Source organism: Crocodylus siamensis, chromosome 15, assembly GCF_052110815.1.
Source record: "Crocodylus siamensis isolate JL-2025a chromosome 15, ASM5211081v1, whole genome shotgun sequence".
NCBI classification, from domain to species: domain Eukaryota; kingdom Metazoa; phylum Chordata; order Crocodylia; family Crocodylidae; genus Crocodylus; species Crocodylus siamensis.
The window spans coordinates 44,674,009-44,694,435 of NC_143409.1; the positions used below are offsets into that span (position 1 = coordinate 44,674,009).

Consider the following 20,427-nt stretch of genomic DNA (forward strand, 5'->3'; position numbering starts at 1 on the left):
ATATTCAGAGACCCAGCCTCAAATCCAGCTTCACTTCCAGGTGGCAACATGGTAAAGGGAACTCCATTTAACTCCTAAAAGACATTTCTCCACATGGCAAAAGCAATCATTTGCATAACATGAAGGAGGTCTGGTTTCAGGCGGACCAAGGACTGGGACAATAAGGGGAGCTGCTGAGGTGGGGACTGAAGAGTGCATTAGCAGAAGGGTTGGTGGGTCAAGACTGAGATGTGTTCGTTGGCAGATCTGAGTGAGGAGCCCATGGCTGGCAGAGTGAGGGCACTGCAAGTCCAAACTGAGGTGTACTGTATGAGAGGAACCCAGGTCTGGAGTAACAGTGGGTGTTTCAGCTTAGGAGGGAAGAGTGCTGGTGGAGCTGGTCAGGCAGTAAGGCTGTAGGACATCCTTGAGTTGCCTTAGCAGAGCTGGCTGAGAGAAAGGAACCCACATTAGCAATATGACTATCCAGTAGTGCCCCATCCTCTGCTACCCTAGTACTACAACTCGACATGTGTCATAGCCTTTCCCAGTGGGCTTCTCTGTATTTTACGTCCAGTGGCTTGGCAGACCCTCGGATGGCTTGGCAGATCTAACATACCTTTTGCTGTCTTGCAGGTTGGATGCCCTGCAGCGTTTGAAGAGTATTCCCCTTTTCCCAAGTGCAGTATCCAAACTTGTAACTCTCTTTCTTTGCAACATATAATGGATGAGGAGGAGGAGGAGGAAGAGGAACCAATGGAGGAGAAGAAACACCGGTGAAAAAAAAGAGAGCCATTTCGGTTGTATCTTTTCTTTTTCTTTTTTAATTTTCCAATTGATTTTGTTTGTTTCTTAACAAGAAGGGAAGGAAGGACGAACAGACAAAAGGAAGAGAGACACAACGATGTTGGACAAAGGCAAACAGGTGCAAAGATTTGCTTAAACTCTGAAACGGCGGCTGCTTGAGAAGACTTTGTGAATTCCTCATGTGGAAAAAGGCAGGATTCTTGAAAGGGATAAAAAACAAACCAGCCCAGGATTGTCAGCTGGGACAGCTCAGTTGCGAGGACAAAAACCTACCTTTTTAAAGCACTCATTTGCTGCTACAAATTTCAAAGGAGGAACTAGGAAAGAGGCTCCAAACGGATATAAACCAAAGCCAGTGGGAATGGACCAGGCTTGTATGTTTCACCTGGATAACATTTTGTTTAAAAGGGAAAAAGGAATTGATTTTTTTTCCACATCTGGCTGGAAAAAAACAGAAAAAGAAATCAAATGATAAGAGGATGTTGGACTTATAGAAGATATATATAAATAAGTATATATATATATATCTATATATATATATCTATATATATATATATATCTCCCATGGAGCAGGGCGGCGGGATCTGTTTCTCCCCGCCTGCTTGTCACTGGCACAGGGACATAGGATTACTTCTTTCAAGTCATATCATTCCTTAGAGTTTAGGGACCAAAGGACTATTGCTTTTTTAAATATATATATAAATAAATTAATTTAAAAAAAAACAAAAAGAAAAGAAAAAAGGTAAAAGTATCATGTAAAAGCTGCAAGCATTTCAAAGAGAAACACAAATCAAGGTAACTAAGAGGAACTTTGTTTGCAGTGTAGTGTGTTCCAGTGGCCTAGTGACTGCATAGGTGGTAGCAGTTCAAAGGAGTAAGTAGCTGGGGAATTTTTCTGAGGTTATGGAAAGTGGAAAGATAGTATTTCTATTACAGCATCCTCTTCTCCCCTCCCCTCCACCCACCCAGCAAAACAAAAAAAAGGGAAGCAAAGTGCGTGGTGCACTAAGAAAACTGGTCAAAAGATCTGATTTTATTTCCCCTAAGAACATCAAAGGAAAATCGTTGCATCTGAAATTCTTCACAAAATATGTGGGCTTTCAAGAGACAAACTTGCAGTGAAAGCTATGGTTTGTTTCTAATCAAAGCATCCAGTTTCTCCCCAGTGGTAACATTTCACTGTTGGTGAAGGTGCATTTTGCATTTAAGAATCTTGGGTCAACATTTTTTTGACCAGTTTTTCCTTTTGCGGGAGTGATGAGGGTATTGCAACTTTAGTTAGCTAACAAAAACATTTATGGTCTGATTCTCATCTCATTTACGCTGTGTACGAGAAGAGAATCAGACCCCTCAACATACACCTGCAGGGCCAAACCCAGCCCCGGTTACACCAGTGCATTAAAGTCATTCTTTGCATTATCAGCATAAGAATTTGGCTCAGAAGCTACAGATAGACTGAGATCTGTGAAGCATGAGTCTCTAATGCTCTAGCATGAGGCTTTATCAGACTATGCCAAACACATATGTGAAGCATACCACTTCTCCATGAGCTCACTCACACATGCAGCATCTCTCCTTTATCCCTTCACCAAGACTCAGATTTCCTGTCAGAAAGGGTCAAAAATATGCATCAGGATACATCTGCCCCTTGAACTTATCTCACTGATAGCTGCATTGACCAAGGGAAAAAACACGCCAGTTAGTAATATCAATTTAAATATCAAGGGCTGGATTCTGCACTGATTTACACCCTCTGCCATTCCAACAGAGACAAATCAGCCTGCATGGGGCAACCATCTGAGCTTATCTTGACCCATCAAGTTTAACTTAGGTCATAATTCATCCCTGAAGTAACTGCAACAGGCCACCTTTCCTTCCACTTTCATTGGTGTTAATCTAAAATAACACCCATGAAACCTATAGATATATTCTTGATTTACAGGCAGTGGAACTAAGAGCAGACTCAATTCAGTTGACTTCAGTGGAGGCACATGTGGACAAGTTAGGATATAGTTCTCTAGGAGGTTGTTGTTACACAAGGATTATGAGGAATAATCCAAACCATCTGTGTTTCCTCCTTCTGGATGCCTGGTTACTCACACCTCCTTGGGGTTTACAACATAAACAAGCCATCAGGATGGAAATACAGTTTCCTGTGGTCCCTGGTGGAAGAGTTTTGAATCTGTGATGAGAGGGATGAACTGACTCTAGGTTAGGTCCAGGTGGGTAGACCTCCAGTCCAACTCCCCCCCAGTCCACATTGGCCTCATCATCAGGTTCAGGTGTTCAGGCCCACTTTCCAGGCTAATTCCCCAACCCTATTCCATATGTCCAATACAATAGAGGCTCCTCCATGAAAGCTAATCGCTGCCTTCCCTCACTTCCAGGTAAAGTTAAAAAACCACACACCAAACAGACTAGAGGCGGACCAATTTCAAGACCCCAGGAGACTCAGTTTCCTTGTGCCATCGAAATGTAGAGAGTCACAAGGAGAAAACTTGTTCTTACTGGAATCCATTAGAGTTTCACCATTGACTTCAATGAGTCCAGCATTCACTGTAGCTGTTAAGACCAGAAGGGGCAATTATGCTCTAGTCTGACCTCCTACATAGTAGAATTTCACCCCGTTATTTGTTTATCATACCCAATAATTTAGTAGATTTGTTAAAGCCAGTGCTCCATTTCCCAGCCAACCATACATGCATGTAGGCATACCACTCTGTTCCCAATGGAGACTCTCTCTGATTATCCCAGTTTTGGCCCTTGACTCCCCTTCTTTGAAATTCTTAGAAGTGGCTGACTTTATGTACCGTTCCTCCCTGCCACTGGGACAGCCTTTCCTTTGAGTCAAGGGGCCCTTTAAAATTCCACTTGTTCTACCAGCAGGCATTGTCCTTTTTCTAACCTGGACTTCCTTGTAATTTGATGGCATTAGCCCTGCATAGCAGGAAAACCCTGTAGGACAGATGGGATCTTCAAGGGGAAGGAGTGTAGCACCTGTGGGATCCTCAAGGAACAGGCATGCGGTTTTCCTTTCACCCATCTGCTGCTTTTCTTTCCTGTTGCCATAAGGCATCAGTTTGTGCCTTCCCATGTGCTTACCCCTGCCACCGTGAGCTTACCCCTGCCATCGTGAGAGCAGATGGAAGGAATCGGGCTAACATCCATAAAGTGAAATGATACAGAATCTAAAATTAGATAACTGAATTGTGTGTGGCCCGGTGTCTGCTCCTGGGGGATGAGGGAACGTCTCAAACCTCAAGGCAGGCATCTTTGTAGGATGGCTCAGTGCCTGACCCCAACTCTGCTTTAGCTCTCTGAGTACCCATTGGCATGTGAGTACCTTGCATACCCTGCAGTCCCTATGAGCAGCACTCTGGGTGTCACCTTTCAGAGGACCCCTTGGCATGCAGTACAAAATCCATCACCATGGTTTGTAGGGCTTGGGTTTGTAAGCATCCCTCAATCCAGACCCACCTAACTACTTGCTGAGTCACAGGATGTGTTATACAGCAGCCAAATGTAGACACATTCAGACTTGTTTTATCCAGTTGCCCACCCTCTCTATACCACCAAAGCAGTAGCTTGGATTCACTGCTGTTATGCAGGGGGCCAGTTCATTTTTATCATGGTGTTAATAATCACATTGTGGTTTATGGTAGACACTGCTGCCTCTGCCCTACAGGAGGACAAAGGCAACATTTATTCTCCAATTCATTTTTTTTCAGGGCTAAATTAGGTGGCACCTTGAAATAAGGTAGTGTGTGGCTGCTGTGGAAGGAGGAGGGGTGTTAGGCACTGCACATACGTAGTGGTTTTCATAACAGTTAGAGTGAGGCATTAGGTGTAAAGTCCCAAGGGCATTGTTCCGGATGCTGCTTTATGGTCAATGCATGAGATTAAAGATTTATTTTAAAAGTCACTTACCCTTGCCATGCCATGCTCCCGTTCCCCTATTCAGAGAACAAGGATAATAATTGATGCCTGTAACGCAAGCGGTACTGTACAGCATAATTCATTGGCTTTTGCCAGCTGGTTTGAGAACACATTGAAAATGATCAGTATTATTTATTCTGTACCTAGCAGATACTGTAATGTGTCCTCCCATTTAGTAAAACTAGAATCATGGACCCAACAAAAGAGCCCTCCCACTCCATAGTGTTAAAACCAATTAGTTTCATGTTTTATAATAATTAAACTAAACTAAATGGATTCTATTAGAGCAGAATCTGTCCATCCCATGGGCTCTTTACTATTGGCTTTGCTGTGTGTTAGTGAAGGCTCATCATATAGGTTGCACCCAGGGCACGAGGAGATTGCTCTCTGAATGGGTAAAGAAAAGTCATTGTGCCACTGGCACCCCCCCAAGAATGCCATTCATGGTATAAAGTGGCTGCTGCTATTGAGGATATTAGTTAATATGGAGCTAGGTGGTCAGTGGAAACAGTCTGAAAGTGGGCAGAGGGGCCTCTAGGGTAATACGATTTAGACAGTGATGTTCCTGCCTTGAGCAGGGGTTTGGACTTGATGACTTCCCAAGGTCCCTTTCAGCCCTCTTTTTCTATATGAAGCCCAGCGACCCATAAAACCTTCTCATTGCTTTTCTTGTGCCAAATGCCATGATCCATGGGGTCAGCGCTGCCAGAAACAATGGGTTTCTAGGGGTTGCCTCTCAATCTTTCATTGATTTCTGTTCACATCCCTAGAACTGTTTTCTGCCTTACAGTGCCACACTCTAGGGCATCCCACCAGAGCCGCAGTACCTGCTTCACAGTAGACCATAACCTGCCCCTGCCTCTTAGCACTGGTGTTTACCCCATCACACTTGCACCTTGATGATTCTCCCTGAGGCCTGCAGCTGCCCCATGGGGGAGAAGGGCTGTGCTTCTCTGAGTAACATTAGTCAAGGGCCAAATCCTGATGCTTGCTGCACTCGTGTAACCCCACCCCACTTTGTCCTTTGGTCTTGAGTGACCAATTTGCGTGATGTCGCAGGATTCTTGTGGCCCATGAACGAGTTGGCCAAAGCCTCAAGGGGAGGAGAGGAGAGGAGGTTTGAGGGGAAATTAGGGAAATGCCCAGTTAACGGGGATGCTGGATGCACAAGGCAAGTGAGGAGACTGGATGCGGCTAGTGCCCTTCACAGCTCCCATTCCATGGTTCAGTTACTGGGCCACTGGACTCCTTTTTCTGTGATCCATTGTTACATTTCCTAGTGGTTTAGAACAGAATGCTTTTGTAGAACGTTAGCGTTTAATGTAGGATATTCCCTCCGTTTGAAAATGAACTAACAAGCAAACAAACAAAAAAGACAATCGACTTTAGTGATCATGTGAAAGTGACTTTTTTTTGTAAAAAAACAAAAAACAAAAAATTATGTACAACCGAGGGGCTACAATCAGCAAACGATACTCATAGTACAAGGGAACAGCACGTTCCAAGCTCTACTTCAAACAGCAGACCGCTGTAATGAACACGGGACCTGGGAGGTGCGACAGCCCTGCCGCTCCAGCTGCCTACGGGAAAGTTAACGAGTGGCCCAGTCCTTGCTCTTAGATAACTGGCCTGAGAATTCAGTGGCTTCCTCCCTGCCCATCTGCCCACTTTAGGACTCGGCACTCAGCATACACATTAGCTCAACCGGGCTGCTTTCAGAGGCATAGAGTTGGATGGGTTAGACTCTGTGCAATCTACAATAAAGGCACGGCAGTCCCAGGAGAGCTACGACCTTAAGTTTTAGAATGGAATTTACAACCTCTGACCACCTGCTAAAAATAGTTGTTTAGAGCAAGAGTCAAGGTACTGCAAGCAGGTCTTGAGTATGCTTCATTACGGTGTATCCTAAAGCCACATGCCTTTGCTCAGAATGGGGGACTAGCTACAGAGTGCTTGAGTCATGTAATCAGTTTGTCACCTATTACCAAAAGGTAAGAAGTTTACTCACAGGACAGAGGCCCTGGTTCTCCTCCATCTTTCACCCTGTGCCGTAAATGACTGTAAGATAATGCCCGGCCTAAATGGTCACATCTTGCATCCATTTGGTCACTGTGCGACAAGAGACAAAGATATGGGACAATGGAAACTTGGGCCTGCCATCTTCAGACCAACCACTGACATGACCCACTACTTTTTAGTTCCCTGAATAAGGCAAACACTTTGAGTTGTTATATGATTCCCTTAAATTACAAATTTTGGAAAGGTTTTTTTAAGTGTCTCGGGACAGCATTCTCCTCTGGTGTCCCATTGCCTGCCATTTTGGTTTGGAATAGCTGCCCACGAAGTTTGGGAACTGCTCATCTCTAAGTGATGGCAAAGTGAAGGGGATCAGCTTTGCTAGCTTGTTCCAATCTGGGGACTGAACAGCAGTGGAGAACAAAGTAAAGGCTCTACAGGATCTGTTAGGGAAGGCTTAACATTATGGTAGAGAGAAGTAAAGCTAGCCTGGCTATTCACTGTCTGAAAACAACTAGTCTATTAGCCTAGGACTGACACAGACAAGAGCTTTAAGGCATGTTCCTCATTAGCTTAATGGCTTGGATGCCACAAAATAGGAATTCAGCCCAGGGTAAGAACCTGACTAAAATAGAATAGGAATAGATGTGAATAGTTGGTAAGGAGCAGACATGGAGCCAACAGAACAGGGAGGCTTAGACAGTGGGACTTCAGATCTTTGGGATTTTAACGACTATCCCAACCCCACAGAAGTCTTGGAAGGAGAAAATTCTTGTGACATGCTTTGAGACCATGGGATGAAGGATGCTTTCTGCAAGAAGGAGATGATTACTATTTTAAAGTTCCTCTAAGAATTTTAAACCATACCTTTAATTCACTGGTCAGTGATTGATCCTAAAACGCTTTTTCATATCATTAAGGTCACAGGCTTTGGTAGTGCTGGATTCCCTGGCAGGCTGGACAGTCCAAGTGTAAAAGGCCACTTCTCCCCTTCTCTTCCTTAAATTTAGCAGCAGAAGAACTAAATGGGAGATTTCCAAAGGGACCTAAGAGGCACCTGATTTTCTGTGGCTTCTGCCAGGAGTTGGGTGCATAGCCCCCTTAAGGCACTTTAGAAAGCTCAGCCCAAAAGAGCCTCCCTGAAGGGCTAAGACAAGAGCTGAGGACCTGCCCCATGAATTGCTTTCTGTTCCATTTTCCCTAGTGGCATAAAAGAGAAATGGAAACAACTAAGCTGAGGGCAACCAGAGGGGTGAGAGCAGCCAGAATAAATAATGCAGTAATGCTCTAATTCCATCCTTGAGCTATCTTGCTTGGGGCAGTGTTTGCTCTGCCATCTCCTTCAAAAGCCCTGCTGATTCTCCAGCACCACCGTAAGTTGGACCAGACCATGATGTGAGCAGGAGGCGTTGTCTGAAGGATCCATGGAACACCTTCATCTCAGTGTCTTGGATGAGCTCTTTATTTTCAGCTCACAGCTTTTACTTCCTAGCAGGTCCCTGCAAACGTGGTTTCATTATTGGTTCCCTTCAGCGGAAGAGATGATCTTTTCCCACCTTAATCTTTGTATACCTGCCAGGACCTACAGCCCCTTGTTCTGTAGCTGAGGTACCAGTTGCTTCTAAGAAAAAGGATACCTTCTTGCCCAGTGTGAAATAGTTTCTATAATGTCTTATGGAAGGGTGGCTGCTTGTTCATGGCCACATGAGACCTTGATCTGGGTCCTCCGCTGGTCTAAGTATGTTTAGCTTCATTGAATTGAATAGAATTGAATTAAGTGAATCCCAAGGAATAATGCTAATTTACACCAGCTAAAGATCTGGCCCTATGTCTTCTTCCCCTCCATTTTTCATTATGAAGCAATTGAGGTAAGGACTCAAGCAGGCAAGTGAATGAATTGGCCAAAACCATAGAACTAGAAGCTACTGGATTCTTTCTTGACAACATCTGCAGTAAGATGGTGGCCAAGTGCCATCCAGCCCTCCTGGAAATTGCAGATGTGGACTTCCAGCTGGATCCTGTCCATCCAAGGTGGCTATTACTGGGGGGTTGAGAAACAAGCAAGTTTTTGTTTGTTCCTAGGATTACAGGAACTTCAGTAGAAACTAGAGCAGGTCAGCTGAAGGATTCAGATGGAGCTGCCTGGAATTTTCCCTCTCCATTGACTTCCTCAGAGGTACTGTCCCACTGAGATTTATCCAGCAGGAAAGTGAGAGCAGGATCAAAACTGAAAGGTTTCCACTTTAGGATCCTCCCGTATTAAAAAAGCACTCAATTCCAGACTAGACTTAATGATGGAAAAAACAGTGGCATGGCTCATGAACCATGAACATAAGCGTCGTTCATCTGGTCACAGTGCCCGTACAGCCCTGAAAACAGAGGGCACCCTTTGGAGCTGAAACTGCACCAGCATAACTCCATTAACAAGAACTATTCCTCCCATCCCATAGGTGTAAATCAGGAGTAACATCAAGTCAGTGCAGTTAGACTTCTTTAAAACCAGCATGACTGGGAGGAGGATTGGGCCGATAGAGGGCTGTACAGGGCTGTATAGAGGGCTACACAGCACTCGCTTCAATGTTTAGTATGTTAAATATTAATAGATATGTTTTAAGAGAACCAGTAGAAATTTTGATCTCTGCCTTCCTCTGATGTCATGGGACTCTGAGGGCAACAGTGACATCAGCTCCTTCCTAACTAAAACAGATGGGCAGGTTGTAGCTGGAGGAGGAAGGGTAGAATGGGGCAAAGTTGAGTTGTCAGGATGTTTGCCCTCTTGCTTCCTGGATCCTGTCTGCCTACAGAATATCAGTCTAAGATGCAAATGCACTGGGTCCTGGCCAGGCATCAGCAGTCTTGCTCCTAGGGCAAGATCCTAGGTGACAGGCATTTGAGACTCAGCTAAATCACAATGACATACATGCCAGCAATAGCAAGCAAGACTTAGGCCAGCTTATCTTTCCCTTTGGGATACTTTCCCCAGGCATCTGGAAAGGGCTGTGCGACAGTGGGTCTGCAGCGCTGCTGTGTGTGCGTAGAAGTCTTTATTACTCTATCCTAAACAATGCTCTAATATTGCCTTCATTCTGCAGTGCAGTCACCCATGCCTGAACTCTTATCCTTGAGCCTTGGCAGACTTCTTAAGGAACATGCTCAGGAGAATCAAAATCTGTCTGGGAGCCTCCTAGCTGGCATTACAAGGCAAACCTAGAGCACCTTTCACAAGAGGATTTCCCCCTCTTGAGTATTATGAGGTATTAATGTTGCAAGAGATGCAGGGGCAGAACCGGTCTTGGGCCCTAGATGTTAGAGACAGGATGCTAGCCAGTGCGCTCTGCCATTATTTCCTGATAGGGTCAAATGGCCACATAAAGGTATTGTCTTGGCTTATCAAACCCCATCACTAAAGGTGCCATGGTGGGTCCCAGGGAACTCACATAATCAAAAGTAGCCCGTTCATTTCAAAGGGCTACAACAAAAGAATTTCTATGTAACACCAAATTACAATTTTTCTGAAGGGATCGACACCAGTACTGAAATCTGGTGGGAATCTCATGGAAATACAAGGCACAGCAGCCACCGCTAAGGCATGCAGGGCTGTGACCTGAGCTTGCCACCTCAAGCGGTTGTGTTTCTGTCTGGTGTAAAGTTTTCAGATACAGGGAAAGAGCCGCATCTGTGATGATGTATGGAGGACCCAGGCCCAGCCTGGCCACTCTGCTCCCAGCCTTATTTTCATCCTGAGCATGGTCCCCATGATTGGTGGGGGGGCATGGTACTCCTGGGCTGCCAGACCACCGCTGCAACCAGGATGGTGTTACAGAAACTGTCGGTTCAAAGGTTCTTTCTGCAGAGTACAAGCAGAGGCAAAGAGACAGCAGCAGGGGTGGGTGGGTGGGCAGGAGGGAAAGATGAGCACCTTACCCATGGGTGGATTTGCCCCACCTTTTGAGAGTGGCAGTATTTGAAAAGGGGAGGAAACAAAATGGCAGCCAAGCCATCACTGTGCCCAACACCCAACAGTTGCGCTGTGAAGGGTGTGGCAGAGTGTGTCACGAGACTCGGGTTCCAGTCCTGGCTCTTTGGCAAGTCATGTCGCCCCTTGGTGCCTCAGTCTTCCCAGCTGTTGAATGTGGATAATAGGTTTGTACCATTCTTTGAGCTCTCCCAGGAAAGGCACTACAGACATGCAAAGTATGATTATTCCATGGTGCACTGTACAGTCTGACTGCCTTTTCGGGCATAAGGGCAAGGGCTGGTGAAGAGAGGGCTATGCATAGGTGACCATTTTGACCCATGATCCTTAACGACTCATGGCCTGGCTTCTAGTTCCACTAGGGTCTTTGGAGACATCCTCACAGTACAGTCAAGAAGGAGAGTAATTATCAATCCCATCCAACATGAACCACCAGCCCTTGGCCCCGTCAAGCACAATGAGCTGTCAGCACCCAGCACTGACACCTCCCATGGTGCGAGGAGAGGTGCCATTTGAAGGCTGTGTCCAGGCAGGCACATCCAGTGAGATCAGGGCTCCGGGCCAATGCTGTGTGGGAAAGTGGAGCTAGCTGCTGCAGCAGGGAAAGCCCCATCCTCAGAACAGGGTTTTGACTCCCCTCCTCTTGGACACTTCAGGTTGTCTCTTGTCATTCACATGGAGAGTGATCCACCACAGCCAACCCGGGGCTCCTTGGGCACCTCGGGGCCTTTCCTTGTATTACAATACTGTAGATTCCAGTTGATCCCCAGGACCATTCTGGATTGGGGCACGAGGATCTCAAATTGCTTGGGATCTGCCCAACTATTAAAATGACATAGCAGCTCCTACCCAGCAAGATGCGCTCCTGACACCACTGTCATTCGACTAAGGTGAGCGGGCATGAGACGTGGCCTGGAGGAGAGGGGCATCAAACCCTCAAAATACATGTCAAATTTCAAGTCTGCAATTTCAACTACCTGGTATTTTTGGCTACAAATGGAGACTGCTTAGAGGGAAAGGGGAGTATGCTAAATTAATAATCACTGGGAGATACACAAGCCTTGACAGCAGTTATTAGTTGTAAATGCAGGCACATCCTGTTTTGGCTTCTCTAAACAATACCAAGCTTCCTCTGCTTGTACTGAATGGCATCAGTAAAAGTTGTGTGTGTATGTCAAGAGCTGGCTGGAAAACATAATGGATTTTCAGTGAAAAAAAAATTCAAAAACAGCAAAAAAATCATTTCTGTCACCATTCTTCACTCAGCATTTCAATTTTTCTTTTTTTTATTTAAAAAGGGGGAATCTGTTTTGATGAAATACCAGCTTTTTTCAGCAAAACTAGACATTTTTGTGAGCAAATCTCCACTTGGTCAAAAAGGCTTTTCAGTGAAACCCAGTTGACCAGCTATAGCATGCATTTGGTTGTCTCAGGTGAGAAAATCAGGGCTAGATCTGCAAAAACTGCTCCAATGGCCACAACACATCTCCACTCCCACTGCTGAGGCTTTCTCTAGGACGAGGCATACCAATAGGATGATGTGACAGTGCCTAGTTAATGCATCAGGGCCTTCATTGCGCCGAGCACCATACAACAGCAGAGCCAAAAGACCTGGCTCTGTTTATGCAGTCAAGACCCATGGGCTATCCCAGAACAGCGTTGCCGTCCTCCCAGATCTCCCTTGCCAACGCCCCTTCTAGAGCCAGAGCTGGGGGCTGTTCTGTCACCATGAGATTTAGCTACTGAAACGGACCAGCTGTTCTCTTTGTCTCTGCTTACCCATGATTGCCAACTAGCCACAGCAACTGTATATAATATAGCATATTTTTTAATTCTATTATTAACTTTCTTTATAAATCATGGTTTAAAACAATGCAAGTTATTTCAGTGGGTTTGTGCAACAAAGGAGAATTTGGAATTCCTTATCAGAGATCACTGCTGGACCAAGCTGCTGGGGAGAAGGGAACGGGAATTATCTGCTGCATATTTATTTGGGGGTTGGATTATTTGGGCGGGGGGACGTGGAGGGAGGGGAAGGGGGGGCTATTTTTTTTCCCTCCTCCAGAGACTTGAAATCCTTACAAATATGCCCAGGTGGGAGAGTCAGCCCTCTAGCCCAGTCTGTTCTGTTGGCAAGCACGCCCCCCCCCGCCCCTCCATGAGTCTGAGGCAGCCAGAACCACAGAGGCAGCTACCTAGTCTCATTCAAAAAAACAAAAAAAAATGCCTTTGTATACCCCATGTCTCCCCCATGAGTTTGGGGTTGATAGACGCTGACAGTGGGAAAGGAGAACATGCATAAGTCAAATGCTCTGGAGTGTTTATGTCATGGTGGGGAGGGTGGCAGGGGGGCACTGGTCTGAAACCCCAAGGTTGCACTTGGGTTGCCCTAGAGGGGCTGGAGAAAGGTGGGGTTGGCACACAACCCCTTGGTTCTTGGTTGAAGGTGTGTGCTTATTTGCAAAGAGGCAGTCTGCTTTGCCATCGCCATCCCTCAGCTGGGCTGTCCTCATGCAGGGTTGGACAGGGGCACCCTGTCCCAGAAGCTCTTCTGTTCTCACCTTCTTGCTCTTTCCCCTTGGCTCCATCCCCACCATTTTCATTGAGCACAAACACAGCAGTGACTGCCATATCTAAGGGCTAATTTTTTGCTGCCATAGCCTATTGCTACCTTGAAGGAATGACCAGGACACTTACAGGCGCGTTCTCAGTGTAAAGCTACCTCTGACATAAAGGCTGCTATCTCCTGGCTGTGCTCCATTGCACCACCCATGACAACACCCCCTCGCTCTCCAGCTGCCCTTCCCTGCTTCCTGCCAACAGCCCTTGAAAATGTTCAGGCTCCATTGCCTTCCTCTTGAAGGCTCATTGTCTTATCTTTGGTCAAGCCCACGTGTCCTATATCACGTCACCCCTGATCTTCCCCCAACCTGGGAAGCCATGGAACCAAACCGGCCACAGACCCTGCACCCACCTTAGTAAAGTTCCCGTCTGCTGTCATGAGGCTCAGAGTTGCTTGGTATTCGTGCACTGTGTCCAGGAGAGGCCAGGAGACCTCAGCTAGGAGGAACATGGGGGCTGAAGACAACACTGCAAGAGCCACACTGAGCTGCTAGTGGTGGAAGATACTCTTGGCAAGATGGAGTCCTGCACAGTGTCCCCACTGTCCCTTTTTCTCCCAGACTGAGCCAGTGAGGAGGGGCTGGTAGGGGCTGGTGAGGAGAGGTTTAATATGACAGGAGTTCATGGGAATATTGAGATCACAGGCAGCATCTCCCATCCCAGGATACCAACTTGAGCTCAGGAGCCCTCCCAACTGCCCACGTGGCTTCAAATGGCCTTGCCCAAGACACTGTGGGACCTGATCTCCTTCTCCCCAGCCTTTCTTCTCAGCTTCTGCATGCTGATGTGGCTTTTTCCCAAAAGCAATCATGGGAAGTGTGGGGGGTCCGGCCTAGCTCAGTTTGCTGGTGAGATACATTCCAATCTTGCATTCAAGTCATTAGTTTTCCTGTCCGCACCCCCGAGCACGGCAGTCGGAGCAATGGGGATGTATCGGTCCAGCTAAATGCATTTCTCTATGCCTCAGACTTTGGAGGGGATGCCTGGGAAGTCTCTGGCTGAGCAACATGATGGAAAAGCTATTTCTAATTGCTGCTTTTTTTTTTCTTTTCTTTTTGTAGGGAGCAGGGAAATGGGGAGAGGGGAGGGTATGTTTCATCCTTCCAGCCCAATCACACTTCAAGGTAGCAGTCCCATATGTGAGTCTTTTCCCGTGCGTTCCATTCTTCACCCAGTCCAGGACCAAGGTGGCTTTGTAAGAAGCTACCGACCCATAATTACCTTCCTTCTTTCTGAGGTACCAAAGTCCAACGTGGGGGCAGAGGTGCACATCACTTTGACTAGCTAGACAGCCCAGGCGGCAAGTTGCTCCGCCAGCTTTGGAAGCCAGTTCCTAGGGTCTAGGTGGACACTGGGCTGCCAGACCAAATGGACCCCTCACACCCGCCCATGGAAGGTCACTGAGAACAGAACATGCTGCTCCCAGCCCTCTCCTTATTTCTCACCCACCACTTCATTCACGTAACATCTTTTTATTGTTTTCCAAAAGATTTTTTTCAGCTGTTTTTTTTTTTTCCTGCCTTTTCTTTCTTTTTTCCTTTGTTTCCTTTTTTTTTTTTTTGGTCAATTGCCTACAGAGCACTCATTTCCCAGGAGGGGGAGCGTGGGTGGTGGGGAGGATGGTGCGTGGGGGGGGAACAGACCACCAGGGGCTTTGAAATTCTAATTTATTCTGATTATTTTGAATGATTCTTCTTTTGCTTTCCTTGTAGTATAAAGAAAGACGAATGGAAGTTAACTCTGTAGCTCTGTAGTTAATGATATTCTGCTTAGACTGAAATAAAGCACAGTCCAGTGGGAATTTTCCCTGTTGTTTCATGTGTGAATCTCTTCATCTTTGTGTCTCTGCCCATCCGCAAGACGTGGCCAAACCCAGCTGACAGTGCCTCTTGGCACATGGCTTCCGGCGCGATGCTACAACCCTGAACTATCCGTTTTCACTCTTGATCTTTCTACACGGCCCACATGGTGGCTCTGACCGTATCAGCTCAGCTACAGTGCCGTCTGAGTAAACAGCCCCAAAAACCAGTTTTTGATTTACTGGGACAGGGAGAAATGGCAACAGACACAAGATCTTCCCAGAGAGAGAGAAAAGGAAAGAAAGCTCTCTGCGCCGTAGCGCTGTGGGAGCAGCTGTACTCTTTCCAAGGAGCTGAATCTTTTGTGTCGGCCTCTGGGCATTGGGGTCTGTGCTAAGGGGCAGCTCCTGCGGCAGGAGAAATCGTGGTTCCTCTGGAAGACTTTACATTCTGAATTGCCTCCAATTTAAGGAGACTCCATTTTAAATGGGGCGGGAGGCATTTGACATGAGTGGTTTGGAACGTCCTCACCTCGCCCCAGCTGATGTCAGTAGAAGAAAGAAGTACCCTGCTCCATCTTTGCAGCTCGGGCTGGTATCCTAGAATAAAGGTGTCCCAAATCAGAGGTCTTCTCGAAAATGTGGGGTGAAATCATGCTCTCATGGAGTTCACCAGGGTCCGAATTTCATCGATGGCCCTAAATTTCCCCAGCATCCTTGAGTCCTGAAATGAAGAGGATACCTCCTGGTGCTGAAGCACTGCCCCACTACTGAGGTGCCTTTCTCCCATAGAAATTCAAATCCCACCTCCAGCATGCCCAGCCTCGGTCCTGGTCGGGAAGTGCCACAAGGTGTTGGAGCCGAGCAGTGTCATTAAAGAGCTGGAACAAGAGGAGCTTCATATCACAGGCCCTGATTCAGCCAGACCTTCGTCACAAGCAGACGTGTAACATGAACAGCATCATTGACTTCAGTGAAGCTAGGCATGGGCTTAAAGCTGGGCAAGTGCCTCCAGCCCTTGCTGAATCAAAGCCAGTTTCTCCTCAATGGAGGCTGGGGACCTGGGACAAGCCGATGGCTTCAAGGCTGTTGGCACGCACAGAGGTGTGTTAGGGGCACACATAAGCAGGGCAGATACAGGCAGCACAGGCTGCTACAGGACAAAGCCATTCTCTCCTTTCTGAGGCCTGCAGGCAGGGCAGCTCTGGGAGAGTGGTGCAGCATCTCCCCTGCCTGATGGAGCAGCACCAGCTTGGTGCCGATGGCAGATCTGTCTTTCCTGGGGATGGTGGCTATGGGGAAAGGAGCCCGGTGAGCTTGACCAGACCTGGCTTGCCTGGCACCAAGCACTGTAGGTGGGCCTCGTCCCTCGTGACGGATGCCCCTTCTGTATTGATAGCGCTGGCATACTGGGAGCTCCCGCATCTTGCCACTGCCAAGACAACTTGCAGTCAGTAAATGGACCGTGTCCCAGAGCAACGCTGCAGAGACAGGAGCTTGGGGAGCATCCTTACAGGTCCCCTCCCATGCCAGTCAGCAGCTCTGCCTGCAGGAAACTGCCACGGTGGAGACTCCTACTGGTCATCACCTGCTCTGTCAGCAATGGGAGCAGGTCTCAGCCTTTGACTGCCGGCAGGTCAGCCACCGTCACTCTTGCCCACAAGAAGCTCACATCACTGAATACCTAGTAGCTTGCCCTGGCTGGTGATGGCATTGCCATTGTGGTTGGTGCCTCCTGGAGCAGGGCTGCTGTTCACAGCTCTCCAAAGCTCGGTTGGCACTGCTGCACCAAGATGGTCTCACTAAGTGTTGGCAGTCACTCATTGCTGAGCAAGGAGAGATGGCAATGGGGTGGGGGGCACAGCACCTCCTCCTGGTGCCAGGGGAATAGCAAAGCCAGCATATGAAGGGAACCAGTCCCCCACAGCAGGGTTCAAATGCTCTCCCCAGGCTCCACGTCCAGGTCCTTCAGCACTGAACCCCAGAGCTCCACTCCTGAGCCAAGAGAGCAAGACTGGCAGCAGTAGACGGTTACCTTCCACAGGCACTGATGAGTAGACCCGCCGCAAGCTCGTGACACCACTGGAGAAGTCAGGGAGAGTTTTTTAAAGAACTTTAATAAGCTAAAACCATTTTTTGTTTTGTTTTGTTTTGTTAGTCGTTAAAAACGTCATCACTGTAAACGTGAGAATGGCCACCTGCCCCGCCGCAAAGGCCAGGCCTGCGGGCAGAGGGCGCATGAGTGAGATGGGACGTGGCAACGGGCTCCTTCGCGGTGCTGGGACAAAGGGACTTTGGGGCCAGGTTGGGGAGGAAACAGGGAAGTATCCACAAGTCCACCCCTTCTGCATTCTCTGCTTTACATCTATGTACAGGCAGAAGCGGAGCCGGGGGGGGAAACTGAGTCGCTGCTGAGCTTCTGATGTGGCGCCACAGCCACCACTGTCCAGGCGGAGGCGCTGGCTAGAGCAGCATGATCCCCCCTGAAGGAGGCGGCTGAGGCCTCCCCTCATCCCCGACCTCCCCCACCCCCCTTCTTCCCGGTTCCTTCTTCCAGCCGGTGTTTTCATTGCTCCAGTCGGCAGCCTCGGACACCTGGCTCCTTCAGCCCATGTTGAGGGGAGGGAGCAGCTCGCTGGCTCCCTGCACGAACAAGTGGGATGCTCCGTGCGCCCCTCAGTTTGTGTAGACCTGAGTTCCAATCACGCGCATGATTTCCTTCTGGATTTTGGGGTCCTGAGTATTAATGTTGGCGTCTCCTACTTGTCCATCTTCGTACCTGCGATGGGGGAGAGCTCCATGAGGGGAGACACAAGAATGTGGGGGCCCGCGGGGCTAATAACAAGCCTTGTGCAGCTCTGCCCAACAAGGGGAGCTTCCATGCTGGGCTGTGGCCCATCAACAGTGTCTCTGTGTGGACAGAGGAACCTCTGCCTTCACACGCGGGCACCTCACGCTGAGCGACAGGATCATGCTGATGAAGAGGGCACTTCATTTAAAGCACCCACACTGAGCCACACCTGGGGATGGTCCTGTCTGTTAATGCTCAGGATGCAGAGCCTGTGAAGGGGCCTGAGCATCACTCATTGGCCGGCTCTCGGGGTGGAGGCAGGTCTCTGCCTAGGCAGGATGTGGCCAAGGCCAGGCTCCCAGGGACTAAATGCAGCCCCGCTGCTGGGACGCAGATGCTGTGCATGGGGATCAAGGGCTCTCTGCCCCCACACTCCCTCCTGAGCTGCTGCTGCCTCCCTTCAACAGCACCCCATGCTCACATGTATCAGCCATTGAGCCATGCCTGCTCTACCATGCTGGGGCTCCCTGTCGGCCTGTTGCTGACCCCAGGTAGGCAGGCAGGGGGCTGAGAATGCCCCATGCCTATGTCCCAATGCAGCTCTGGCCAGGAGTTCACCCCCTGCCACCCTGCAGTGCCAGAGGGAGAGGGGGTGGCCACAACTGTGAGGCCTGGCTGCACTGGCATGGAGGCTGCGCTTGAGATCCACGTGTTGTGTGTGTGAGACGTGCCCCCTGCCCCCACTGGAGCTGTGCTAGGAGGCATGGGCCACAAGTCCCCTTTTTCCAGGGCTGGGGAGAGCTGGTGCCCATGACATTTAGCAATCTCCTTTGCACTCTTGATGCCCTGGCCCAGTCTGGTCAGCCCCACCACGCCCCAGTACTCACACAAAGAAGAAGCGGGTGCAGACGTGATCCGAGACTGGGCACACCCAGATGTTTCCGTGCTTCTGGAGGTCCTTGGAGGTGATCACTGCCAAGAGGGAAGGCCATCGGACAGGTGCCTGCCCAGCCCAGCCAGCCCCACCCTGTCCCTCATCCTGCACTACACCAGTGCCTTGCCTTAGACTTTGGCTATGATGGGCTACATCCTGCAACTGCCAAAGAGAGTGAGCTGCCTCCTGGGACCCTCCTTGCCCACTCCAGAGACAGGAGGTGGCTGCCGGCCGCTAAAGGACAATAGGGTATGGATGGTGCTGCACAGCAGTGCAGCCAAATGTCAGTTCCAGGGAACTGCTCTAGACTGAGCCATAACCCAACGGACTCCTGTTCCCGCAGAACAGGCGCCCGTCCCAGCAGCCACCGTGAGCATTTATTCATTCATTCATTAAGTTCTGTCCATTAGTGACATTTACTGGCCAGTGCTCTGGAGGTACCAGCCCCCAGATCAGAGGCTCTCACACTCCCCTTTGATGTATTACTAGTGTCCAGCCACAGTCTTTGCTGTATAGGCAGAAAAAAGGGTGGGAGGGGAAACTGAGGTACCAAGCAAGGAAGGGACACTCCAACGAGACCAATGCTTATTTAAGTGTCAGCAGCAACCCATGCTGCTTTACTCCCTCCCTTCCCTTGGCAGCTCACTGAACTGGGGGAGAAGGTCAGATCATTAGCATCCTCCTGCCCCCAGGAGAGCTGTGGGATGGGGATTCAAAGTCACCATCACTATCTGAGGAGGAACCCAAGTGAGCAAAGCCAGCCAGGACTCTCATGGATGATGTGGCATCATTCCCCTCCTGCTGTGGTACTCGCATCATTCCCCTCCAACCATGGTACTGGCATCCCCTATATCCATAGCTTCATGGATGATGTGGCCACGGATGATGTGGCATCATTCCCCTCCAGCTGTGGTACTGCCCTGGACAGGCTGAGACACTCCCATAAAGGGAAACAAACCCATGTGGGCTTCCATGATGCTCACAGCACAGGAGCCAGGGACCTCTTTTGTTACAACCCCTCTTCTCAGGTAATCCATGCACCGGGGTAGCTAGGGAGGACAGCACAAGTGGGATGATGTCAAGAGCCACTGTAGGAATGGGCAGGAGTCCTGAGCAGTGTGCCCCTCCCACCACGGCATGGGGACAGCAGGCACCAGGGGCACTAGCAACCTCGGACCTCAGAAGGCAGACCAAAGGTGCCCACAGCACCACACCCTTGTTGCTGTATTGTTCCCAGGGGTAGACAGTGAGCCAGGGCCTCTTCTTTCCCCTCGCCCCCAGCCCCTCTTACCTTCACAAAGTGCTATGCAGTTCAGGTTCCGGCTCTGCAGGAACCGCGACTGGATGGACCGGGTCTGCAAACGATCCACACAGAGCCAGCATCACCGCCTGCCCCCTGCCTCTGCTACTCAGCAGCCCGGCCTGCCCCAATGCCCAAGCCTGCAGTGTGACCCCAGTGCCCAGCTCCTCCATCCCACGTTTGCCCTTCCTTGGCCTCTGTTGTTTGCACAGATGTGGGTTTTGTGGCCCTGCTCTCATCTCAGGGGTGGCTCTCAGGCTCCATCCCC

The 20,427-nt window shown here is 48.9% G+C and overlaps 2 protein-coding genes across 11 annotated transcripts in view; one reads left to right on the plus strand and one right to left on the minus strand.

Annotated features, from left to right (window-relative positions):
- CELF6 (CUGBP Elav-like family member 6) overlaps positions 1–15,035 on the plus strand; it is a 140,973-nt gene extending 125,938 nt beyond the window's left edge. For 4 of the 5 annotated variants that reach the window (XM_090030174.1, XM_090030177.1, XM_090030178.1 and 1 more), the window contains one exon: positions 616–15,034. The gene's annotated coding sequence lies outside the window, so the exon portion shown is untranslated. Of the gene's footprint in view, positions 1–615 lie in introns of all 5 variants that reach the window. The other variant, XM_090030176.1, reaches the window with a different exon arrangement.
- Positions 15,036–17,239: 2,204 nt separating this feature from the next.
- Positions 17,240–20,427, minus strand: part of PARP6 (poly(ADP-ribose) polymerase family member 6) — a 46,198-nt gene continuing 43,010 nt past the window's right edge. For 5 of the 6 annotated variants that reach the window (XM_090029109.1, XM_090029108.1, XM_090029111.1 and 2 more), the window contains exons 21-23: positions 20,151–20,214; positions 18,813–18,897; positions 17,240–17,913 (exon numbers count right to left, since the gene is read on the minus strand). In XM_090029109.1, the coding sequence (XP_089885235.1) occupies positions 17,811–17,913; positions 18,813–18,897; positions 20,151–20,214 (252 nt within the window). In that variant the 3' untranslated portion in view covers positions 17,240–17,810. Of the gene's footprint in view, positions 17,914–18,812; positions 18,898–20,150; positions 20,215–20,427 lie in introns of those variants that run through there. The other variant, XR_016439339.1, reaches the window with a different exon arrangement.